A 26,494-nucleotide genomic window follows, 5' to 3' on the forward strand; every position below is an offset into this window, starting at 1 on the left:
TGATTTCAAAGATGTATATAGATGTTTGAATAAAATTGTCTCAAGAAATCTGAGTTTCAAAAGGCAATATTTCTAAATGTACTGGAAGCATTCTAAAACAAGCTAGGGTACTGTACTAATAAGCATGGTTCTTTATAGTTTTCCTGTTCTGGGTTTCTAATGCTTTTCTCAAGACAGAGGTAATTAAAATAATATATTACCATCAAAATCCATGTTAGGTCTTCCGATGGGACTTCCTGTGGTTTCCTCAAGTCACCAACATCTCACCACATGTTTGAATATATCCATTACATAGTTCAATGTGTTTAAACCTATTAACAATGATCTCCCTCCTGTTTGTCTTCTTCCTCCAGAACAAATACAAATAAAAGTTTCCTTGCAATTAATACAAATTTCTTCCTTGAACTTAATAGATAATGTTTTCTTAGCAGATTTCTCTGATCGAAAAAACGTAATTTAAGGGGAATATGAAATAGAAAACAACTTCAGGTTTATAGACTAGAGACCCATAATTCATATTATTTGTTTGAGTTTTCACCATTTCTGAAAATACAGATTTTAAATACTTGAAAAAACAAATGGCATGTTTGTTTTAAATTCTGCCTCAATCCAAATACTTGGAAAGCCCTGTATTTAAAAAACTTGAAATTTCATTCTAATTTTATTTAAGGTTAAACATAGAAGTGTCCTTTAAAAGTTCACATCCCTCTCCCTTAACTTGAACTGCACAAATTGTCCCAAAGATGTACATAGTTATTATGGCATTTTTTGATGCACAAGTAACCAATTGGTGATAATTTATCTCATAGCAGCAGGATAGATGAGCCCAGCTCACACTGGGCACTAACTGAACAACGTCCTACTTGCTGAACATGGAAGCAAAATGTCCATGGGCATTCTAAACCTATAGTCTAAGCCAGATGTCAGGAAGCTCTTAGAGATGATTTTTATTTTTTCTAATATAGTCATATCTTTCCCTTTGCTGTTTTCTTTGCATTTATCTGTCTTGTCTTATTTTGGTTCCTTCTGTCCCTGCCGTAAACAGAAGTATGTTCTTTCTTCTCCCTCTCAATTTCTTGACTTTTCTTTTCTTTTCTTTCTCTTTTTTTTTTTTTTTTTGAGCATGTGTGAGCATACAGCATCTGTTTCCAAGCCTATGCCAGATGGATGAAAATCTGAGAAATTGGAGAATTTCTGGAAAAGGAAGATCAAGGTACTTTTGGAGAAAGTACTTATTGGAGAAATCTGAGAAAAGGAAGATCAAGGTACTTTTAACATCAGCAGAAGATAATGAAAGGGTAGAACAAAAACTGAAAACCAGAGACACTGTCAGGAGTAAACTAAAGTCACTTCTCAGAGTTTCCATAGATCCAATGGCACTGCCATAAATCTAGATTGAGAAAGTCCATTAGCAGTTATTGCAGATACACTTACCTTCTCCTCACCCCAAATTCTAAATAAAATATACCAAAATAAATGGACAGATTGGTTATTATTTAAATATTAACTCCGTTTGCCAGCTTCTTTTAGGTCGTAAATTTACATGGACTCATGGTAATCCAAATGACTGTATAATCAATCAGGATATTTAGGAAAAAAAAAAGATTCAGTGGCAATACTCAAGCCCAGGTTCCATGCCATCTGCAGGGGCTGTGCCATAGTTTTTATTATAAAAGCACTACTATTAGGATGCTGTCGGACTGGTTTTTCCAAGCACCAAATCCATATGGGTAGAACTCAATAAATACTATGCAAATAATAATTACTAACATCTGTAGAGTGCTTTCCGGTCTACATGTTGCTTTGTTTAACCTTCATAACTGTTATAATCCTCATTTATAGCTCAGGAAACCGAGGCTTAGGGAGGTAAAGTGATCTAGTTAAGAGCATACAGCAAAAAACAGTGTTTTAAACCATAAATTTCAACTCTAAAATGAAGTTTTTTGATTCCAAATCCAGAGCTTCTGCTACCTTGTGGTGCCTCTCTGAAAATATTTTAACAACAATAATGTTGTGATTATATCTCTTAATGTAATTTTTAGAAAATGTTGCCCTTTAGTATCTTCCAGCCACAGTAGCTAATATTTTATGAGATCATATTTCTGAGTTATTTGTAATATGGAAATCGAACATTGGAAAACATTATTGAAATCTATTTAAAAAATGTTATTTGGTTCATTTGTGAACCTCAACCTCCTTGGCTCAAGTGATCCTTCCATCTCAGCCTCCTGAGTAGCTGGGACTAAAGACATGCACCACCATGCCTGGCTAGTTTTTGTAGAGACAGGGTTTTGTCATGTTGCCCAGGCTGGTTTCAGAGAGTTTGTAGTGATTTGGAAAGCAAGCTAGATAAAGCCTACTTTATGAAACATGTGCTTAGAATAAAACAGATTAGGGTTTAAATCCAAAAGAATAAAGAGCCACCTCTCCTTATAGGGGATATTTAATATATTCCCCTAGAACATAAAGAGTAAATTGTTAATCACTTAACAGGAAGAATAGGAGAAGGGGTTCTAAGACATTAAAAGCAAAAATGGGAAGAAATGTTTTAAATAAACTAGAAATCAGTGGGACCACACAGTCACTTAATAAATCTTTACTGGCCATTTACTATATATCATATAATGCCAAATACTTGGGGAAATTTAAATTTTATAAGACAAAGCCTATCCTTTTGAAGAGCTCACAGTGCAATGGAGAAGAAAGCAATGAATAAAATGTTTGAATTGAGAAGGAGAAACTTGTCTGCAGGAATAAGCAAGGGAAGTAAAATTACATTTGAGTTCTGAAGGATACATTGTATCTTCACAGGATGAGAAATGGGTAAAATGCATTTGAAAAGGAGCAGCTCATGCAATGGCATGAAAGTATGAGAAAGAGATTAAGTTCATGAAATGGTGACATGATCACTGCAAGCAGATCACCGGGTACTTGAAGGAGTGGTGAGAAAGGAGTCTGAAAGACTGCAGGGGACGGTTTGTGAGGGGTCTTTGATGACACAACAAGTTGTAGTGACTTTACAGGCTCCAGGGGGCCAATAGCCTTATGCTTTTCAGGCAGGCAGTAGCACCATGGAATGTGCAATTTAGAAAGACAATTCCAGCGGCTTAATGTGAGAAGAGACTGGTGACAATGCAGCATTTTACAGGCAGTTGCAGTTGTAGCAGCAAGCTGGGCCTATAGAATTATAGGTCCTAAATTAGAGGGTGTATTTTACTTTAGAATAATCAATGCCATTAATAATTGCAGGCAGTTCATAATATAAAATGTTTTCAAGCAAGGATAGGTTTGGGGAGGAAGGCCTTGAGGAAGATTCATTATATAGTAAGCTAATAGGAATGAAGGCTTCAATGTGATGTCCGAAGTCTTAGGATGGGGACAGTTCTTTTAATTTTAGCTCTCCAAAAAGTATTTCCACCATTTTATTTAAATATCTCTCTTAGCATCCTTAAATATTAGGGATTTCTTCTTCTTTTAAAAAAGTTAATTTCAGAGACCTCTCCTGAGAAAAAAATAGAAAGATAAACTATGCTTGCAAAACTAATAAGCGATACATTGTATTGGGAAAAAACATAAAAATAAGTAGAGAACTGTTTATTTAAAAATGGAAGTGAGTCTTTAAAGTCATTTTTCTGCAACAAATATGGTCTTTTGTTACATTGAGTGGGAAAATCTTAAATCAAACTTTCCAGGATAGAACATTAAAAAACAAAACCTATCAACTCTGAGCTCTCTCTCTCTACTGTTGAGCACAAAAACCAAAATTTCAAAGGTACACCATTTACTTTCATAGTTCATGGTGACTGATTTGTGTACTGAACACAATGATTTGCTTCCTTTGTGCTTATTTAAAAAAAAGTAACATTAACTTGCAAAAAAGGCTCCAAATTGCTTATGTGGGAACAAACTTAAAAGTGAGACAGAATTTCATCTACAAGACTTAAAAACGTCTCTTAATTGTTATGATGTAATGGCAGTCTAAAAATTTTCACCAACAAACAAAAAATCGGTCAAGCACACAGACCGTCTGAAACCATCTTGTCTGGATAACATCTTCAAAGTTAGGACTCAGTGATTACTAGTCTGAGTTCTATGCTAAGGTGTTCAAGAAAAACAACTTCATATTGAGTGACATATACAAGTGCAGCAAATCTTTTTAAATTTGCATGTTGTTTTGGGAGGCATTTTAAAAGAAACTGTAAGCCAGCATATGGAAAGTTATAAATGCAGCCCAAGTTTGCTTGGAATCTAATTAGAGATGCCTTCCAGCTGTTGCCACTGCCTGGAGCCTCTATTTCCTCTTACTCTCTCTCCTTCCAAACAAACCATGGAAAAGCAAGCTGAACACCAGTTCTCCTGCCTGATGCAACATGAACTGAATTAGGCAGTCTGGCAAAAAGGAGATGAAAAAATCAGCCTCCTTATTAAATGTTGCTGTACATAAAGTGTACAATGAAAATTCAGCTGAATTAAGGACAGAGGTATAGAAACAAAATTAATGTTAAAAAATTTAAGTGCGTTACCAACAGCACAAAAGGTATTATCAATATTATAACTAAAGACAGCATGATGTCTAATGTTCACCTATTTGTAGAAAAATGAAAGAATCTGTTAATTATTTTTCTATTTGCACTGTTCTCCAAACTAGACACCTATGATAACCAAAGGCCTTTGAACCCCTAACTTTGATAAAGATTAGGTTCCTACATCATAGATTGGTTATTTTTCCTACATCATAGATTGGTCATTTCTCTGAAATTATTCTCTATGGATATTAACCTGCATATTTTGACTTTAGCTGATATATATATATATATACAAATAGATACATAACAGAGCTTAAGGCATGGAAGGTTGGGAGAAGGATGTATCATTGATGTAGCTCTTTGAAGAGAAATACAATTTCAATATTTCAATATTTCAATATAAAATTTCAAATAGGCTGAGAAGAGGGTGATTGGGGTATAAATTTACCTCTCCCATTTGTTTAATCTTCTACTTTCCACTAATTTCCCTACATTCTATCCTCAGCCTTTACCTTCAAGCATATGTCTCTATCTTGAAAATATCCTCTCTTTGAACCTGCCAGTTTTTAAATTGCCACAACATTTCTCTCTCCTTTGTTGCAAGGTTAAACCCCGCACACAGGCTACACCCACTTTTGCCATTTCTACTCTACCAATCCTTTTAATAAGCTCTCCAGAATCAAACCATTTGTGTTTTGGGAGCGGGATGGGGGTGGGAAGATAGAAATGATGACTTTCTTCTTAAAATAGCAATTTAAAAGCACGATATAATTTAAATAATAACTAGAGGTGTCTGAAGAGAACATTTCTTTTCAGGCAAATGTGAAATGAAGTAATCTGTTTCATGTTGCGGTAGACATTTTTCTGAATGGCTCACACAGAACAGAAACCTCAAAAGCCAACAGCATACTGTTGGGGGGATAATTTCTGTTTGCCCTCAGTTCAGTGTTCTGTCCCGTTAACAGCTCTGCCTCTAAATATGCATGACATTTCCTTTCAAAAATTTTCTGTTTAATGTTTCAAATGCACACACTAGATCTGACTTAGTAAACCAATTCCCTAATAATGAGTCATCTGGCCAAACATGAGTCAGAGTAATAAAGCTCTGGAGACACTTCACTGTTTGAACTTTAGGGACATATATAAACCTGTGAACAATTTCATAGCCTCAAGAAAGAATTTTTAACTGTTATGAGAGACTGGGTAAGAGAGAACCAGCACTTCCCTGTTTTCATGTCTTATCTTTTCTGAATTTGTAACATTGGTTAGGATAACCTCTGTTCTATCATTTTTTATTTAGAGATTGCAATGATCATGTGTAGCATTAAAATACAAATTTCATAGACAGTCAGTATGTTTTTCTTTATGTATATTAAACATGTTTTTTCTTGAACATTTGGCAACTATAATCAACATGAGATTAACTGTTTCATCAGAATGTGTTTACATAGTTGCATATTATCGAATGGAATTTGGTTTCTGAAAAATGGAATGAAAGTATGGAACCAAATGACACAGCTAGAAGTCAGAATATTCCCCACCTTGTATTTTACTGTGATCTATCAGCCACCCAAATAGATTTTGTTTTTCTGAAAGTCTTCTAGTTTCTCTTGTCTTCAAGCCTGTGTTCATTGGAGCATTAAGTAATGTATCTTCTATCATTGTTTCTCTCTTGAATTATTGTTCTCTTTCCATTCTTAGTGTTATCATTATGTTTTTTTAAGCATTTTGTTTCTCATCCAGACAGCTCCCTACTGGTTTCCCTGTTTTAGAGTTAGAGAAATAATAATGAGACATTGATAAAATAACAATTAGGCAATGATAAAATGATAAGAAAATGAGGCATTGACAATGAGTTGTAGTAGGCGTTTTACTAAATACACATTGATGGAGAATAAATTTTATGTGTGGTTCCCTACACCTGTTCTGGTATGCCTAACTACAACTTAGTTATTGAATAATAGTTTCCTTATATGCTTTTCTCACTACGGGGCTATTGAATTTGATGATAAGTGAAAATTTTGAGAGTTCAAGATAATCTGAAAAAGCTTCTCTACTTACAAACATTGCTGTTTTATGATTATTTTCTGTGTACCTCCAGTATCCTGGTTTGGATGTTAAAGTATTTCATGCTCACCTCCATGGTAGTGTTATAACACTGCAGGATTATTAGTGAACTGCCTCAACCTTAGTAGCTATAATTGATTCTGGTGTATTCATCAGAATGACAGCCACAGTTTGTAGAAAAGAAAGAATCAAATAATTTTCTTATAAAAGATGTGTTTAATAGATCTGTAGTTTTTTATTGTTGCTGCTGCTGAGTCATTATTTTTACATTTTATGACTTGATGCTGGCACTTCTTGAGAATGATTGCCTTATTAACATATTACTTATTTGTAACATTATGTCAGCAACTTATTTTCTTGATATGTTAAGAAAATTCCCTCAGAGTAGATGGAATAGACCAGTGTATTTCAAACAATGACCCAGGAGCCCTGGAGATTGGCAGAAGTGTCCTGAGCCTACCTTAGAAGGAAGGGGTTGAGGCTGGAACCTGCACTAGCAGCTCTACTTTCTTTTGTTTTATATGCTGGGCTTCTTTTCCATCAAGAAATTTATTTGATTGTAAAGTGCCACAGTGAAAAATGTCTGAAAAATTATAGAATAAGTTTCAAGTCCAACAAGGAAATAAACCAATTTACCTATGGCAAACACAGGTAATGTGAAATGGGCAGCTCCTCTAGGTGAAAAATCAGCAACAGGAGAGACAGACTACAGTGCAGATCCTGAGCAGACACCATGGAGATGTGACATGCACACTCTGATGACACCTGGAGGAGGCATCCAGCAGGTGGGAAGTGAAATAGCACTAACCCGATAACACAACCTGGCTTGCCTAAAGTTTTACTTTAAGATTTAAAATAAAGGGACTTAGAGGAGAGATTTGAACTTGTAAAAGATTACTAGACTCCGCATTCCTTAAAAAATAAACAATCACACATGTTCTTTTGCAGGATATGTTCTGTAGTGCTTGTTCTTAAAATCTAAGAAAGGGAATGTTTGGGCTAACATGTTACATCAGATGGAGGTTGGACGTTTTGATTTCAATACTATGTGTGGTAACTAAGGTCAATGCATTAAAACAAACATTCCTCTCAATGAAATCTTTCTCAGTGTCTGCACAGCTGTTAACTCTTTGGCCCAGAAAACTGCAGCAAAAGCCAGCAGTAATACAACTTATTCAGGCTGGCCCATAAACTGTTTAGTGAGTACTTTGCTTTTGGAGAACAAAAAGAAGAGATCACTAATGTGGAAAAGTTGTAATAAATGACTATGTTCTATAAATTAAATCAAATGACCTATTTTTAGCCATTTGAAAATAAGAAGCAAAATAGGTGGACTTCAAGTTTTAACAAAAATCTTGCCAGATGTAAATCCTTAAAAATTATAATTCTAAAAATGTAAGTGCAGGACCACCAACTACTGCTCAGACTCTTTTGCCTTGACATTAATCCAAGAGAAAGGGAAAAAACATGTATGTGTGGCTGTGTTTCTCTCTCTCTCTCTCTCTCTCTTTCTCTGTGTGTGTATGTGTGTGTGTGTGTGTAAACACTTGATATTTGATACAATCAATAGTCTGAAGTAGGAACACTTTCATTTTGATGAAAATAGGGAAGTTGAGTTAATACATTGGTTTTTTGTGTTGATTTCTTTTTATCACCAACTATCTGACCATATGGTTGCACTAATAATGTGCAGAGTTTTGGCTACAAGTCCAAAGTAATGAAATAAGGGAGAATGATGAATTCACCCAGTTCATTCTACTCTGGGACAGACGTAAGGCCAGACAAGCATGCTTGCCCTAATGCAGCACCCTTCCCCCACATTCACCTGTGCTGCTTTTTCTTTCTTTTGAAATGTTAGTAAGTGGCTCAGCCAGAACTCAGATGCAGACCGTCTGATACCACTTACTATGATAAATGAAAAAAAAATCTATAACTGCAATCCTTCAAAACATAAAACCTAAGGGAGTCAGAAAGAGAAGGGAGAAACAAAGACTATTACTTATTGTCAAGCTTTGAAATGTGAAATGTAATTCTCAAAGAGATTCCTGTAACTTGTGATACATATCTGCTTGAGCAAACACCTTTTTTTTTTTTTTTGCTAATAGTTGAATGAATAAACTAGAATTTGTCCTTGACTCCTCCTTTTCTTCCTGTTGCATTTGTAGTTCATCAAAAAATCTTGTCTGCTCTATCTGCAGAATATACTCAGAATCCATCACTTTCCATCACCCCTCCCTCCATCCCACTGTCTGTCACATAGGTTAATGCTATGGTCTCTTTAACAGATCCACCTGCTCTCCATCCAATCTGCATGATCTATCCTCAACACAGCCACTAAAGCAGTTCTGTTGAAAACGAAGTTAGATCAGGTTCCCCTTCTGCTGCAAGCCTCCCAATGGCTCCCATTTCAGTCGAGTGAAAGTCAGTGCCCCTGCCTGGGCCTACATTACACTACAGGATCTGTCTTCTTTAACTGCTTTGAACCCATTTCCTCTTACTCTCTCCTGATCTGTCTCTGAACTAGCTTAGTGGGGCTGTCCTGTAATGGTACTTGAACATACCAAGGGGGTTCCTGTTGTAACACTTATGCATTCACTCTTCTTTCTGCCTGGAAAAGCTACATACAACGACCCCTTCCTCGCCTCCCTTCTTATCAAGGCCTTCTGTGACCTTTGTAATATTCTCCTCTCAATTTCTGTGACTCCCAATCCTCTTTCCTGCCTTATCTTCTTTCTTAGAGCATGTCACCCTCTAGCATACTATATAGTTTTCTTATTTGTGTCTTCTTGCACTAGAATATGAACAACATGAAAACAGGGATTTTTATAGGTTTATCAACTTATATGTTTCCCAGTGTATTAGTCCATCCTCATGTTGCTATAAAGCACTGTCCAAGACTGGGTAATTTATAAAGGAAAGAGGTTTAATTGACTCACAGTTCCACCCGGCTGGGGAGGCCTCAGGAAACTTATAATCTTTGGGAAAGGGGAAGCAAACATGTCCTTCTTCACATGATGGCAGCAAGGAGAAGTGCCAAGCAAAAGGGGGAAAAGCCCCTTATAAAACCATCAGATCTTGTGAGAACTCACTCACTGTCATAAGAACAGCAGCATGGGGGTAACACCACTGTGATTCAATTACCTCCTGTGGGGTCCCTCCTAGGACATTTAGGGATTATAAGAACTACAATTCAAGATGAGATTTGGGTAGGAACAAAGCCAAAACATAATCACTGAGTGTCTAGAACAGCACCTGGCAAAGAGTAGGTTCTCAATGTTGAATGAATGGATGAATGAATGATGGATGAATTTCAGGGAAATAAAAACGACACCACTTAAATTAAGGGCCATTACTTAATGAACCATTAGCTGGTAAAGGAGTGTCACAAGGGTTACAAATTAGTCAATGAGTAGTTTTCTTCCTTTCAGAATTTCTAAGGGTATACATTTAACCTTGGGAGTTTCCTTTCTATAATTAAGAAATAATCACGCTCAGCTACATCATAGGTTTGAGGTGAGGATTAAACGACATAATCCAGTGTATTAACATAGATCTTAAAACACTATTTTAAATTACTTCTGTTTTTTGTTTTATTATTTTGACATCTGGAATCATTCAGAGACACAGTAGAAAAGAAAACAGATCTAAAAAGCTCTACTCTTGGAAACGAACCACTGAATTATTTTAATTGTAGCAAATCTCAGACTATTGATCCAATTGACCCAATTTTCTTTTAGAGATAATGACGGTGAATTCCCTAGCTAAGATGGCTACAACACTTTAGAAAATTATGATATATGGTATATGCACATACTCTGAAACTGATGAAAACCAGATAAAATTCATAGCTTCCTGATTTAAACAGCACATTGAAATAAGCATTTGTTTTCTTCAAGTTCACACTGTGGTAGAAAAGGAGCCCATAAAAAAGAACTATACTCCAAAACGTTCACATCTCCTAGTACCTTTACTTTCATGATTCAGTTCTCAGAAACTCATTATTCAGTTATCAGTTGCTTTTTGGTCTTGAACCAATTACTAAGCCTAAAATAAGAATATATCACTTATTTTATGGGAGAACAGACACACATTAATAAGGATGTTTCTTCCAAGAGTCAACTCTATGAGACTTTAAACGAGCTTTCAATTGCAGACTTTAGGAGGAAAAACACAAGTCAATTGACTTGATTCTAAGATAGTACTTAAATTAAGTAGTCATATGCATATAGCAAGTGTTAAATAAATGGTGGGGAGAAAAAAAAAGAGACAAAGGTGGCAATAAATCACCATGGAGCATTAAAAATCAAAACTCTACCGCAGTGTTATTCAGTACGGTTCCCAGACCAGCAACTTCACCTTCACCAGGGAGCTTATTGGAAATGCAAAACCAATACCCCCACCCTAGCCCTTCTGAAATATTAGGGTAGGACCAGAGGCATACGCATACAGTTTTAACAAGTTCTCTGAGTAATTCTTATACATTGCTCTATTATATACATCTTACAGTCCTAAATATCTAATTGTTAATATTTGAGAGGTTGTTAGGATCAACAATATATGTGGAAAACATTATAAAAACTTTTCACAGTCAAATTTAAACAAAAGATTGTATAGGAACTAGACATTACTTCAAAACACAGTAACAAAAATAGAACTGGAGTTATATTTTAAATGCCTTGTGGCATCTACAGTTATCAAATATTTAAGTTCTTCATTTCTCAACAAGAGAAAGCATAGTTTGATTAATAGGCTAAGTATTCTTAGAAATTCTAAAAGGTAATATTGACATCATTAATTTATATATGAAACAAATAAAAAACAAGAACTTCTTGCAACTTCTCAAAACAGTATGGGAAATAATTTTGAATAAGAGTTTCTGGTTTTTAGAATAACTCTATCTACTTAGCCTGCTGTTGCTTTACTTTAATAATGAAAGATATTTATTGTTTTCTACTCTAAAGAAAGCTGTGCAGGGATAACAAACCCATCCTGTCAGCCATCTGAATAATGTCATAGAAAAATCATATTGTTGGATTTGGAATTCTAGCTTCATTACTTACATGGGACCTTGGCCAAGACACCTTACTTCTCTGAGCTTGATTTCTTCAAGTGTGAAATGTGGATAATAATAATTACTCTAGAGTTATGAGACTTGGAGAATATATAAAAGAGACACAGATACAGATATACACATACATAGATAAATATATTTTTTAGAGATAGATGTACTAAGAATATATATTAGAGGGTAATGTACATAAGGTATATTTCTTAGCACATACATGCCAAATAAATGTTAAATTGCTATTAACAAGATTTTATGCTCAACTAAATCTTTTAGTTAGGAAAAATGTACGACTAAACTACAGAGTTACAAAGATAGCCAAACTAGGAACAAAGTAAACAATTGATTTCAAATGTTTGAATTTATATTTTCAAAATAATCTTCAAAATAATTTTCAAAATTATTTAAAAAATATCTAAACCAAATTAAATTTTAATTTGAGTCTGAATCACTCCGTTCACATACATTCATTATGACCTTATCCTGTGCAAGAACCTGGTGTGTTCAAAGTCTTTAACCTCATAATGTTCAACCCCAAAGGTAATTTTTAAAAATCTGATAAAACAATGTAAAAATTCTTTGGTTTCAGATTGAAGATTAGGGATAATGTTTTAAATAAATTTCTAATACATTATAAATTTATTTTAAAATTTTCAATTATAGTATAGATTATAGTAGAGATGAATTAATATTATAATACAGGTATGCTATCAAATTTACAGTATGTATTAATATATTATAGGTTAATAATTGAAATGGAGTTAGTATATATAATTTATGAATTTTTGCTAGGTAGAAGTGCAGAAAAATTGAGTCAAGTAAATTGTGCACTTTGTTTTGGTTTATTTTTAGATAGAAGGAACTTAAACTCATTTATGTGATGGTAGAAGTGCTTTAGTAGAGATAGAAAATGACAAAAAAAGAATGTAAAATTGTAAAAACTAAGTCCTTGAGGAGGAAAAAAGTGGCTTGGGGAGGCATGGGTCTTTGACTGATGCATGTACCTCAATGCCTACTTGAAGAGGAAGGCTGCACATATGCTGTCAATGGTGGTAAGTTGGTAAACTTGATGTTGGTAATGAAAGGACTAATTTATTGTTGCTTCTAATTCTCAATGGAATTTTTAAGTAAGGCAATGAGTTGATGAAAGGATATTAGCAGTTTGAGGAGATGAGAAATTTGGAAATAGTAGTTCTGAAGAATGGGACACATCATATAAGAAGTTAAAAAACTGCTGGCACATTTTAGTGCCTATTTTAGATTTGTGGTTATGAATTTAATTTAATCAAGGGTCGGTTGCCACCCAAATTTTTGCTGCTGTGTCCAACTGCTGGCTGGTCCTTCTTGGGCACTGAATGTTGCCAAACCTGTCAAGCCCATTTGGGCTTTGTGCATGGAACAATTCAGGACTCTGACGGGGTCCAGTCAGTTGCCACATCCTCTTTCTCATCTATGGCTGGTCCTTACCCTCTCTACTAAGCTTGAGAATAACCGAGTTTTAAGAAAAGCATATCATGGTATCTCCTCAGGAAGGGGACAATGACCTAGTGATAATTTTCTGGCATGTCTCCCTAAGAGGCCCAGTTGGTTGGTAGATTTGATGTTGGTGATAGGATAGAGAAATTTTATTATTGATTATATTCAGTCAGTGGAGAGCGAATTCATTGTTATAAAATGAAGGTTTTGGGAAAAATAATATTCAACATCTCTTTGAGCTCTAAAAATCCTATCACTCTTTGTTGGCTGCCACATCTTATTATACCCAAGAAAAAGTGTGTAAAGCTTACATAAGGTAAACCTAAAAGGTTTGTAAGTATGCTGTCATTTCTGATATGGATTCTACATATGCCCATTTGGAACAAAATTTATAAGAGTAGTTGAGACTTTGAAAATACTTTTCCCTTTCTATTCAAAATAAATTCCCTGAAAGTTCAGTTAAATCTAAAACTTAGAATGTATTGAGCATTTATTATATGCCAGGTAATGCTCTATGTATTTTATCCCTCATGATCTTATTTAATAAGATAAACATACCAGAACGAATGGTCTGTTAAGTTCCTACTACTCTCACTTGATGAGGAGATCTACAGGCTTTAAGTAACCTAAGGTTTCACTTGAAGTGTGGAGCTGGGGTTAGACACAGGTATCCAATCCTATGCCTCCTGCTTCTCAGATAACTTCCACTTAAAATAACTGCTCTCTCTGAATATGATATAATTTAAAATTATGCTTGAACAATTACTAAAGTTTGCTACCAATCTGAATATCTATGTTCATCCAACTCTATCAAATATGGCATCATATCTCAGTTGATGAGCAATGGTAATATGATGTTAACAATTTTTAAATGAAAACATTCCCTTAAATTTTAAGCTATTGTACTAACAGATGAAAATATGAAAGCTCCTAAAATTCAGAATGAATATAAAATGTCATTCTGACATTTTCAATGTCAGTCATAAAACACTTAACATAGTTTTTGAATATTTTCTCATTCAGAGCTTCTCACTTGGTTTAATTATTGCATAAATGTTTATTGAGAGTCTGCTTATCAGCAAACATTCTTTAACTATTTATAGGTTAACTTAAAGTTTCCCAGCCTGGAGGTAACCAAGATTATCAAGTTATATGGGTTTCTATGTGGCAGGCTCTGTTCTAAATGCTTTAGGTACACAATTCTACTTAATCCTCATAATAAACCCCATGAGGTACTATAATGATCATCCCCATTTTCCCATGAAAAAACTGAAGGATAGCTAGTTTAAGTTATATGGCTGACGTCACATAAGTTCTTTCTTTTAATCACTGTGATATATATATGTATATATATACACACATATATATACATATATGTGAGAGAGAGATTTGTATATATATATAATATTTATGTGTTTTTTAAATTAGACTATATGAAGTTTACAATTTAGTGTATTCTTGTATACTTAGGGATTAAGAGGAAAGAGGTAACTAAGTATAAAAACTGAAACAGAGGAATGCAGAAAAGACGATAGGAACAGAGCAGAATGCACTTGACTCTGCCTGAGGTGGGGTGAGAAAATGATCAGAAAAGCATTGGTGAGGAGATGAGGGTGGTAGAGGGTCTACAAAGATGCAATGATGTTTTCCCAGAGGTGAATGAAGAACATTCTACCAAAGGAAGCCCTGCTTAGAAGGAAACAGGGTGGTATGAGGATGCAGCCCTCGTGGGAAAGTACAAGTACTCTGGCACTGATAATCCAAAGAAGGTATAAACGGAAAATTGTTGGGAGATTGCAGCAGAACCTTAGCAGAGGCCAGATTTTGAAGGCCCTTATATGGAATGCTTAGAAATTATGCTTTAGTCTCCAAGTAGTGGAAACTTCTAAAAATTTTAAGCAGGGAAGTGTCATGATTTCGACTATTGTAGGAATTTTACTTAGGTCTTATTGTAGAGGTGGATTCAGATGCTGTAAGCAATATAATAATTTAGGAGGTTATTGAAACAGTGATCATAGAGCACAGATGTTTCAATCCCTATGAAAACTAAAACAATATATTAATTCAAAACCATTGTGTACCTTCTAACTGGTAGTCCCAGGGTGAGCTGGAATTCAAAGCTGGACAAGATATATTAATAATATTCAATAACATGTCTTGACATTTTTCATTGAAGGAATTTGAAGTAATTAATTACTGGCCTTTCCATTACCCTATTTTCAATGTCTCATTTAGTGTTATACTTTTGACATCACTGTTTAAATACACATTTGCTCTCACTTGTCACAGGCTTAGCAGGGTTCCAATAGATTCTGCCAAACATGACAACCAATAACTAAAACAGTTTGCAAGTGCAGAGACCTTAAAAAATACACCCCAATCACCTTTTTGGACATCTCAGAACCAACAATATCATGCAGAATACCATACCAGATAAAATATGTTAAAATTAAAACATATGGGGTTTAATTTTAACCCTTTTTTAAATCAACAGATTAAAGTTGGATGAGAGCTATGACTATATTTACAGAAAGCTTTAAAAAAGAATAAAAGCCCCTTCTTGTAAGGTTTGTGTATGATTACAATTATGGAGACATAACTCTAAATTTAAAAGAATGCTTACTTTAAAATTACATAATGTGTAACATTCTCTAAGTACCTTCACATATGTTATTTCAGTTGATGAGTGGAATAACTTTTAAGATTGGTAAGTAAATAACATCATTACTATGATTCTATAGATGAAAACAATGCATCTCAGAAATATCAAAAAATTTATTCAAGGTCAAAGTCAGTAATTTGTTGAATCAGCACTGTACCATAACTCAGATTTCCTTGATATAAATTATATGCTACTCCTTCTTGATCATATTGACTGCCAGGGTTAAATAAATAATCATTTATTCATCTATTCATTCATTCATTCATTCATTCTTTCATTCATTCATTCTTCACACATTTACTTAGTGCCTATTAGTACAAAACACTGGATTGGGTGCTGTGAGATTTATGGAGATTATAAATCAGCTTTCTGCTTAGGGGACCAGCAAGGGAAATAAGAGGTTCAGTAATAGCTGTGAAGTAGTGGAAAATCATACCTAATGAGACAGTTACAGAAAGGAATACGAAAGCTCATCATGGAGATAAATTATTTCCGGCTAAGGAATCATGGAAAGCTGTATAAGCAAAGTGGTATTTTAGGTGAGTCTTAATGAGTGGTTGGCATTTGGGCAAAGAGAGATAGGGTGTAAATTCCAAGGAGTGAAAACAGAATGAGCCAAAGAACAGAGGAAATCGAGATGTTCTTGAGAAATTGTGAATCATCCATTTCTCTGGTGTAGAGTTTGAAGGTAGAAGGAGAAAGATAAGGCTAAAAATATTGTTTAATAACTGGACTAAGGTGTTCATAATTTTCATAGGAGGCAGAATGTGGTGATAAAAAATAATAAAGTCACACAAGTTTAGGTTCAAATAGCTCTGCTGCTTAAGAAACTGTGTGACCATGATCAATTTATATAATTTCTCTAAAATGTTCATATGCCATCCATAAAATGTGGACATTTGTAAAATATTTGAGAAACATTTTTCAAATAAAAAAATTTTTACCTTCAGTGTGAATGTGAAGATCAAATAATAGGATGTCTGAAAAACAAATGGCACAAGAAGGCCTTCAGTATAAAATTATTTATTTTCCTATTCTTTGGAGTCAGTGGGGGAACAGGGAGGGTGTTTGCTGAGGATGGTGATGTCATGAGAGTCAGTTTTAGCAAATCAAATGTGTTGGGTAAATTAGAGGAGGGCTGGGCAAGGTGGCTCATTCCTGTAGTTCCAGCACTTTGGGAAGGCAAGGTGGGTAGATCACTTAAGCCCAGGAGTTAGAGACCAGCTTAGACAACGTGGGGAAACCCTGTCTCTACAAAAAATGCAAAAATTAGCCAGGCATGATGGTGCACACCTATAGTCCTCCAAGTACTTGGGAGGCTGAAGCAGGAGGATGACTTGAGCCTGGGAGGTTGAGGCTGTAGTGAGCCATGATTATGCCACTGCACTCCAGCCTAGGTGACACAGCAGGACCCTATCTCAAAAAACAGTAAAAATAAATAAATAAATAAATAAATAAATAAATAAATAAATAAATAAATAAATAAATAAAATAAAATAAAATAGAAGAGAGAGAGATTAAAAGATGAGAAGCAGAAAGTCTTTCATTATTATTATTATTATTTTTTACAGTAAGGCATGGAAAAAATGCCTTAATGAGGTAACGCTTCTGGGAATATATCTAGACTTATAAAAGAACACTGAAACAAACTCTAATTACATCAAGGTAAAGTACTTACAGAAAAAGAAGAAATCAAAATTAATTTTAGAATATTGCTATAGGAAAAAACTGAACGAAACCAAACTTTGAAATAAAAAGACTTTTATACTGAGCTCATATTAAAAACAGGGGCTCTAGGTCTTTTGGTCCTCCTGTTTTTGATTTCTAAGACAGGTCATTTGGATGACACAAGATATTGTCAGCCTTCTGCACCTGGATAATTTCCACCTTTAAGTACAGCTATTTAGGAAACTCAACAGAATTACCAAATAGGGATTCACTTCAATGGCTTTTTTAAAAGACTCTTGAAAAATATGGACTTTGAGCTTAAGAGTGTGCCAATAGTTTACTTGACCACAATTCTAGTCTCCGAAAACCCATATGGTCAAATAGGAATTGGCAGCTCTTTGTCAAATGGTTTGACTATTGAGCCATTCTTTTTGAAATGGATGTGTGAGGTGTCAAAGCCACCCTCTCCACTTGTTATATTCATTTTACAGAGTCAAAGTAAGGCTTGAAGGAAACTTGTTTTTCCTGAACTTCTAACAGTAAACATGTAAATTTTTCTAAATGTTTAAGCATCAACTAAATATTTATGAAAGTAATGACTGAACTCATATAACTAATGTAATTGATATTTATTGAGTATTGTCTCGGTGTTACATGCTGCTTAAAACCAGGCCTTGAATAAAAGAAGTGGATGGAAGAGGAAGCATGCGTGACTGTGATGTTTACAATAAGCTGATGGGAAATGAGTGTGTGTGTACACATATGCCTATGAAATGAAATAATCAAACTCTATTCCCCTAAGCTTACTTGACTCTCCTATCAGAGTGGCTGAAAGAATTCAGTTACCTTTTCAGGGTTTCCTACACTAGGACAATTCTAACTTGAAAATTTAATATCTAAAAGCAATATTTTGTAAACTGGAAGAAACGTTCCCCCGCCTTGACAGGCCACTGCCATCCACAGAGGAGGCCTATCTGGATCCTATCTTCCTAGACCAAACTAGGCCACCAGAGCTCCCAACTGAGTGGCTGACTATACAGTGTGGCTGTAGCTGGCAAGGCCCAGCTGAGTCAATCTCCAGGATGAGGCTATAACTAAAACCAGAAACTAACCACTTTCTAAGAGATTATCTGGGAAAAAAAATCCCACCATGCTTTTCATCCCTGTTTATTTAAGTCTTTACCAAAACTCCAAACTTTCCAATATATTTGCTTTCATTCATATTCTAACATCTATATGTATATGTCCCTCCTGTACTTTCACTCAATCCTTTCCCCATCCCAACTCCCTAACACTTTCCAATATCCCCACTGTTACCTAGCAAAATCCTCCTTAAAACTTTTGTTTTCTAAGAGATGGGGTCTTGCTCTGTTACCCAGGCTAGAGTGCAGTGGCCCAATCATAGCTCTTTGCAGCCTCAAATTCCTGTGCTCAAGGGATCCTCCCACCTCAGCCTCCCTAGTAGCTGGGACTACAGGTGCATGCCACCACACATAGCTAATTATTTTTAATTTTTAGAGACAGGGTCTCACTATGTTGTGCAGTCTGGTCTCAAAGCAAAATCCTCTTTAACTTCATCTCTTCCCTGGACAGTCCCTGTACCTTTTTGCTGTAATTAATTGCTGACTGTCCCTGCCATATTTTCAAGTTGGGGTTGGGTTTTTACTCACATCCCAATATTCACAGAATCTGGAGCAGGTATGGGTGCCATCTTAGTTTCTCACTGACACTCATTCATAGATGATCCCAGCACTGGCTCGCTGTCTTCTTTGCTACTATTTCTCTTTTTGATCTCAGTGATTTCTCAATGGATATCCATGGGAGTGATTATTCAACACTCTGTCCTTCAAATACTTTGCCTTCCTTACTTCCAAAGATGTTTTCCCCTATCCAACCTTAGCACTCATTACCCTATAATTTTCAAAACCTGTACTACATAACTAAATTTTGATCCCATGCATACACTTTCCCAATCACTATTATCTGTTTTCAACTTTCTAAGTTTACTGTAGTGTTCTCATTTCAACGACATACAGACAGTTAATTTATTGACCCCAGCACTTTTCAAGAAAACATAAGCCCCTATAGTATTCCCCCTTTCTTTGCAAAGAGTCCACGATCCACCATGCTATTTATTTGGCAAATCTCAAAAACTAGTTAATTCCACCTCTTCAACTGTACTTCTGCACACAAGCACCAAGCAGGGTGGGAGAAAAACAAACAAAAAATGCCTGATGTCTGTTAAAATTTATGACCACAAATCTCAAGTAGGCTCTCATTACAGCCCAGTATTTTTATTGCATTTCTTTACCCAATTCACTTTCTCACTCTCCTAGCAGATATTTTGTATCTCTCTCCCTTACCCGTTAAACCTTCAGATCTTCATTCTCAGCTAATTACCTCATTTATTATTTTACTTAGAAAGTAGGATAATTCAGAAGAGAATGACTTCAGAGTCCCAAAACCAAATCTTCCAAGCTATTTGCATCTGTACATCTATACTCTCTCTTCTTTCCTAGGAAAATTAATGAACTGGTAAAAAGTAGCCAAGGCAATTTTGAAGAACAGGCAGGAGGATTTACATTCAAGACATTAATATTTATTAGAAAGCTATAGTAGTTAAGAGAACATAGCATTGACACAACCAATAGCTAAACAGTGAAAACAATGAGAATTGGAATGGAAAAGTGCAGAAACAGACCAAACATGTGCATTCATCTGACTTATGAAAAAGTGATGCTGCAGTGTAATGGAGATGATATGGTCTTTTTAATAAACAGTGTAGGTCAAATGGGTATAAACATGGAAAAACTAATCTTGAACTCTCATTTATACCATACTAAAAACTAATTTCAGATGAATCATAATCTAACAAAACAATAAAACTCTTAGGGACCATGGTCATGATCTTGGGGTAGAGAGAATGTCTTCAATAGGACATAAAAAGACAAAGATTATAACATGGATTACCAGAAAATTAAAACCTCCTGTTAATAAAAAAAAAAAAAAAAAACTACAGAAACCAAACACACCACAACCACTAAAAAAATACACTAAAAAAACAAAACACTGTTGAGGAGAATGAAGAAGCAAGCCACAGTATGGGCAAAGAGACTTGCAATACAAATATCTAACAAAGGAATAGAATATATAAATAAGTACCACAAATCAATAAGGCAGAAACAATCATCTAAAGAGAAAATAGGCAAAATACTTGAATAAATACTTCTTTAAAGGGGATATAAAATTGATTCATAAAAATGTGAAAAGATGCTCAACTTTATTAATTGTCAGGAAAACGCAAATTTAAACCATAATGATGTAGCAGTGCATAATGACCAGAGTGACTAAAATGAAAAAAGATAATAATAAATGTTGACAAAGATATGAAGCAAGTAGAACTTTCTATACAATTACTGGTGAGAGTATAAACTGGCAGAATCACTTTGGGAAACTTGAGCAGTATCCACCAAAGCTGAACATACACATCCCTTTAACCCAGGATTTCCACTTCTTGATAGATATCTAAAAGAAATGCATACCTATGTTCACAAAAAAACACACACAAGTATTTTTATGGTAGCACAGTTTATAATAACCCAGCTATGGAAACAACCCAAATGTCTATTAACAGTAGAATGGGTAAATAAATTGTAATATGCTTATGCAAAGGAATTACTATTCAATGATAGTGAATAATTTATATATACAGGAAACAACACTGAAAAATTTTACAAACATAATGCTAAAAGAAACCAGACATAGAAGAGTATCCTCTCTGTAACTCAATTTATATAAAGTTCAAAACCAGGCAAAATTAATTTAAGGTGTGAGAAATTGGGAAAGTGATTATCCATGGTGAGGGATACCAGTTGGGTAGGGGGTTGTTTTAAGCACAGAGAATTTATCAAATACCCTATTAGAAATAAACATTATTTGAGTTACCTTTTTTGTTAACAGTGATCATCATGGTATTTCAAGTGGGATAAATGAGTAACAAAATAGTAAAAACACAAAATTATTATCAAAGATGTGAATTCAATTCAGATTGTCAACCTTTCCTTCTCTAAAGTCTGCATAAAACAGGTCTAGGTTTTGCAAAACTTATAATTCTCTTAATGAAGCCTTCACTATATTCTCTTTTAAGAAAAGAAAGATATTTTTAATCCATATCTTTATTTGCAAAACTGTAAAAACAAAAGTGAGTAAATTACTTTGAAATAAATCAAACACAGGCAGTCACTTTCCCAATCAACCTTTTATCTCATCAGGACAACTGTGACCACCTAGAATGCTGTTTCTCAAAGCCCAGTGCATAGAATCCCTACATTACTACTCCTCTTGGAATCTGTTGCCACATCAATATAAAATGGGCATAACAATAGCAACTATCTAAAGTTGTTGGAAGGATTAAATGAGACAATGCATATAAAATTCATTACCCCAAACACAGTGACTGCTCAGCAGATGGTAACATTTAATACTAACAGTCTTAATTTATTTTTGATAATGTCATCATCATAATAACCTGACACACTCATTAAATCACTATTGATTTCTAGACTCAACCCTGGACCTAACCAAAGCTGAAGGGCCCAGAAATCTGCATTTTAACTAGCATTTGGACTGATTCTTTTTGCATATTACAGCTTGAGAACTACTATCCAGAGATTAGGGCTTACTTCTTGGTTTTTCTTCATAGCTCCAATGCAGGCGTCTGTACACATGAATGCTTATTGACAGGCTGACTGATATTCAATATTGCCAGACTAGTGTGATGTAAATTATTAAGGGAATCTGCAATTTGTTATAGATTTGTGTAGTAAAAGAAAATATATTTTTAATTTTTGACTCCAGAAAAATATAAAGGGAGGGCTGTTTTGTTAACAGTATCAAAAGTAACTTCAGCTTCAATTATGTAAACTCTTTGTCATGTGAAGATATTTGAATCATGTCACACTTCACATAACCCATTTTATTTCCCTTAAAATAGTTTAGCTCGTTTCAGATTTTTTATTGCTTCCTTTTTTTTAAGAAGATCCACAAGGCATAGACATGTGTTCACAGAGTGAACAAATGACCATATTCTCTGGGACCTGCATTATTAACTCATTTATGCCTAGTGTTCTACTATTGGAATTCTAAGCATGTGGGAGTTATTTATATACTACTGCTCAATTTCATTACCAGAGTCTGATTGCAAAAATTCAAAAAATTGCAACCTCAGGCATAAATGGGTTAATGAGTCCAGAACTGGGCTTCCATAATCGCTATATTTCTTACATCTGTGTTCATTTAAAGGAAGGTTCCAGCAATTTGTCTAAAAGGAGAAATTGCAAGTGAAAAGGTATTCAAATGTTTAATTCAAATAGAAATTTAAATCAAATCACAGTAGCTATTTGTACTTTTTGTCTATAAAAGTTATACAACCTGTTGCACTGAATAAAAATTTTTAATGAGAAATCTCATCAGATGTTTGATTGCACTGAAATTACAGAGAAGTTAATCTTTCACCAAAGAGAAAAAATTAGGAAATATTTTCAGCATAGTTTCTGTTTCATTTTATTAAGTAAACATAATGGTTAAAAGATAAAACCTACATATTGTTTCAATGCAAGATAATGTTTAAGAACAAATTTTCTTGTTTGGTGAAAAGTCTTGAACATACACTTTATTATGAAAAATAAATTCATATAGTTCAGTTACATATTTTCAACCACTGTTGGCTATCTGTGTAAATCTAAATTCTATAAGTTACTTGAAGAGGTCCAGTGAGGCTTTGTGAGACATTTATTTCATGAGCCAAATATAAGCGTGTTTGGGATTAAACATGAAGAACTTGACCTCCAGGCCACCAGATGGACCTGTTATTTTCCAGCCAATAATCTATTCCTTTATAAATATCAAATACCCTTGATTTTCTGATGCCACAATTAACCTTTAAAATGACTCTGAAGTACAGTGAGACTTTTCTCATTCTCAGGAGAGGGAAGGATAATAATTTTTTTTCTTTTCTGGCAATGATGCTAAGTTCTGACAGTTTGCTAAGCAGTGGAAATCATGCTGTAAGCAAAAGTCTCTGCAAGACAGAGATTCTTACAAAATAGTCTTTATTTTTCCAATGGATACTGGCTACTTTTATAGGATCCAATTCCAAGAACAACTTCACAGAAGCAAGGGTTCCCTGTCCTGCAACTGAAATCACAAGACATAGATTGAAATGGCTAAGGTTTTCCTTCTACCTCTGTCCAGCTTAACCCCTGTCCTTCCTAGTTTATCTTTGTTCCACAGGCCGAATTTGTACATCCAAATCAATTACAGTAGCCTATGTTCTGATAGGATAGAGTAAAAATATGAAAATATGTGAACAATTTTAAGTAGAAGATTTAGCTATTTAGCAAAACAGCAACAATATGAAAAGCACTTTACTTAAGCATACAAATAGTCTGATTTCTGTTGGTTAGTCAGAAAATTCCAGACCTGTGAAGAGCAGCAGAAAACTGCAGATGAAGTTTGACTCCTCTTGAGCACTTACCATTGTATTTCCTTGCCTTTTGAGAACTGCTTTGGTAATTAAATATGGCCTTCATTAGGGGGTCTCATAAGAGAAAATGACCCATCAAAGACCAAAGCAGAGTCGTACATAAACTGGTCATATTTTACATTATATCTGTTTTGTTGGCTCATTATCTCTGATAATTCAATTCTAGATTTAAAAATGCACCAAGAGTAAAATAAAATTTTGATCTGTCTTATCAGTGATAGTGACTGTGAATTCTAATATGACATCTGAAACAAAATCTGAGCATGCTCAAAAGTAGAATAGATTTGGAATAGGAGACCATTTCTGGAAATCTCTGGTTGGTGGGTATTTACACATTCTCATCTCATTTAAAAACTTACAACTGACTCTGTAAAAAGGAAAACTAGACTACACTAGTGACTAGAAAATTAAGATCATTAACATTGTATCCATTTTAACACGGTACCCCAATACCATATATCATTCATTCATTCTTCATTCATTCAGTTGTTCCCCATATTTTCTGTTACTCCCTTAAGTTTGGAGCTGGATCTTAATTAAATGCTTAAGATTTCTCCAAAGAATAAATATAAGAAGTAGGAACACTTACTTTCCAGTAATAAACTGACTCCTGGATGGTGTGCAAATAGGCTGGACATAGTAGTTCTCCAGTTTAACTCCTTCGGCAGCGAGCTTGTCAAGAGTGGGCGTTTTAATCTCAGATCCGTGGTAACCCACATCTCTAAATCCCTGATCATCGGCTAGGATGAAAATGAGATGGGGCTGGGAGGTGGAAGTTGTGCTGGGCTCTAGTCTGTCTCCAGCTTGAGCTAGTAAGGCCCCTTCTTCCTCCTCTTCTAAACCCTGGCCCCAGGACAGGTAACCATAAGTGAGGAGGCAGAGGATCCAGAATCCTGCCAGCGCCCCCATTGCTAGCATCTTCCCATGACAGACCCAGGCCTGTGGAGAAGGCGGAGGCGGATGCCCCGCACAGCCCCTGGGAGCCATTCACTCGGGTCCCAGGTGAGACTCCACGCGGAGAACCACGCGCCCGGTGCCGCTGCGGGCGCACACATGCACCCAACAGACTGTGGAGACTCTCCACCTGGCAAGAAATCCTCCTCTCCTCTCAGCAGTCACCATGTCCGATAACTTTAATCTTCCATAAGTGATGGCTTAATGGATGGGACTCCGGAAGAACAAGGAGGGCTCGCTCTTCTCCAGCATATTTCACTTTCTCCTCCTCCTCCCCACTGCCTAGAGCAGCTTCCACCAAGGAAAAAAAAAAAAAAAAAGTTAATATCTCCACCCAAAAGTTCTCTGGAGAAAAAAAACAAGCAAGGAATTGAGAATCACACTGGACAGGAACTTTTCGTGGCCAGAGCGCCCTCGACGTTGGGGAGCAAGGCTGACTGTCCTGGGAGTGCTGGTACGGAGGGCAGTGGGAATGGCTGCCTGTCCTGCGGTCCCCACACCTGGAAAGAACTGCGAAGTGGACGCGTCGCGTCGGGCTCTCATCGGACAGATAAACTGCCGTAGTGGACCGGCCTCCTGATCACCTTCTCCACTTTCCCAGGGCTCTCTATCTTCCCCAGTCCTTTCCTAGGCGTTTGCCAATCTCCCCAACACTCACCAGGCGGCGAAGTGAGGAAAAAGCCGTTTCCTGATCTCCCTCCACCTCTGCAGAAACTCCGGGCAGCAATTCTTTTTCCCGGCTGCTGGGGAGCCTGAAGGCCAAACCCGGGTCCCTAGCCCCGTCGCCGGCCGGCGCGGAGCCCGTTTGGCCTTTGCGGAGTTGGCGCACCCGGCGCAGGCGCTGCAAGCTGCGTGCGTTTTCTCAGCTAACTTATTTAGCTTTGGCACTCCGAGTTCTTTTGCCTCCTCCCTCTTTTCTCTCCAGTGAATCACAGAACGGTACTTTCTTCCTTAGCTCCTCCGGGAAGAGGGGGAGGGGGAAAAGGACGGTTTAGAGGCTCGATCTTTCCTTTTTCTTTTCCGGGAGGTGGATGGCCAAGGCAGAGGAGGCTTTGCCAGAGGGAGAGCTGCGTGCTGCTCGAGCCTGACGGGATTCCGGGGTATCCGCCTGAGCCACCGCGTCCCAAGAGTGTTGCCTCCTGCCCATCACCCCGCGAGAGGGAAAGGACGGCGGCGCGAATGGGGAAGGGTGAAGCGGGCGCTTCTTTTCGTGGGTCTGTTGGTGAAGAGCCCTGTCTCCCATCCCTAAAGTTGCGCTTGCAAACTTTTTCCAGCTTCTGGGGGGAGTCAGAGAGAAGGAGCAGGAGTAAAAACAAAATGCGTAGGACACTCTTTCTTTTCTCTTTCCAACTTCCTTTTCAGGTTTTCCTTTGCTAGTTCCCCCACCCCCATCATTTTCTTATTCCTTTTGTCCCTACCTCTTTTTTTTTTTTTTCCACTAATGACAAATTTTAAGTTTTAAGTTTTATTTCCTCTCCCAATAGCTGGCTTTTACAGCCTGATTCTTCGTTACCTTTTCCCTACGTGAAGAT

At 36.0% G+C, this 26,494-nt stretch overlaps 1 protein-coding gene across 2 annotated transcripts in view; it reads right to left on the bottom strand.

Moving 5' to 3' along the window:
* ARSJ (arylsulfatase family, member J) overlaps positions 1-26,284 on the bottom strand; it is a 77,027-nt gene extending 50,743 nt beyond the window's left edge. For both annotated transcript variants that reach the window (XM_011948376.1, XM_011948377.1), the window contains exon 1: positions 24,598-26,284. In XM_011948376.1, the coding sequence (XP_011803766.1) occupies positions 24,598-24,995 (398 nt within the window). In that variant the 5' untranslated portion in view covers positions 24,996-26,284. The remainder of the gene's footprint in view (positions 1-24,597) is intronic.
* Between the last annotated feature and the right edge of the window lie 210 nt (positions 26,285-26,494).

This window comes from Colobus angolensis, unplaced genomic scaffold (assembly GCF_000951035.1).
Source record: "Colobus angolensis palliatus isolate OR3802 unplaced genomic scaffold, Cang.pa_1.0 Scaffold279, whole genome shotgun sequence".
Taxonomy (NCBI): domain Eukaryota; kingdom Metazoa; phylum Chordata; class Mammalia; order Primates; family Cercopithecidae; genus Colobus; species Colobus angolensis.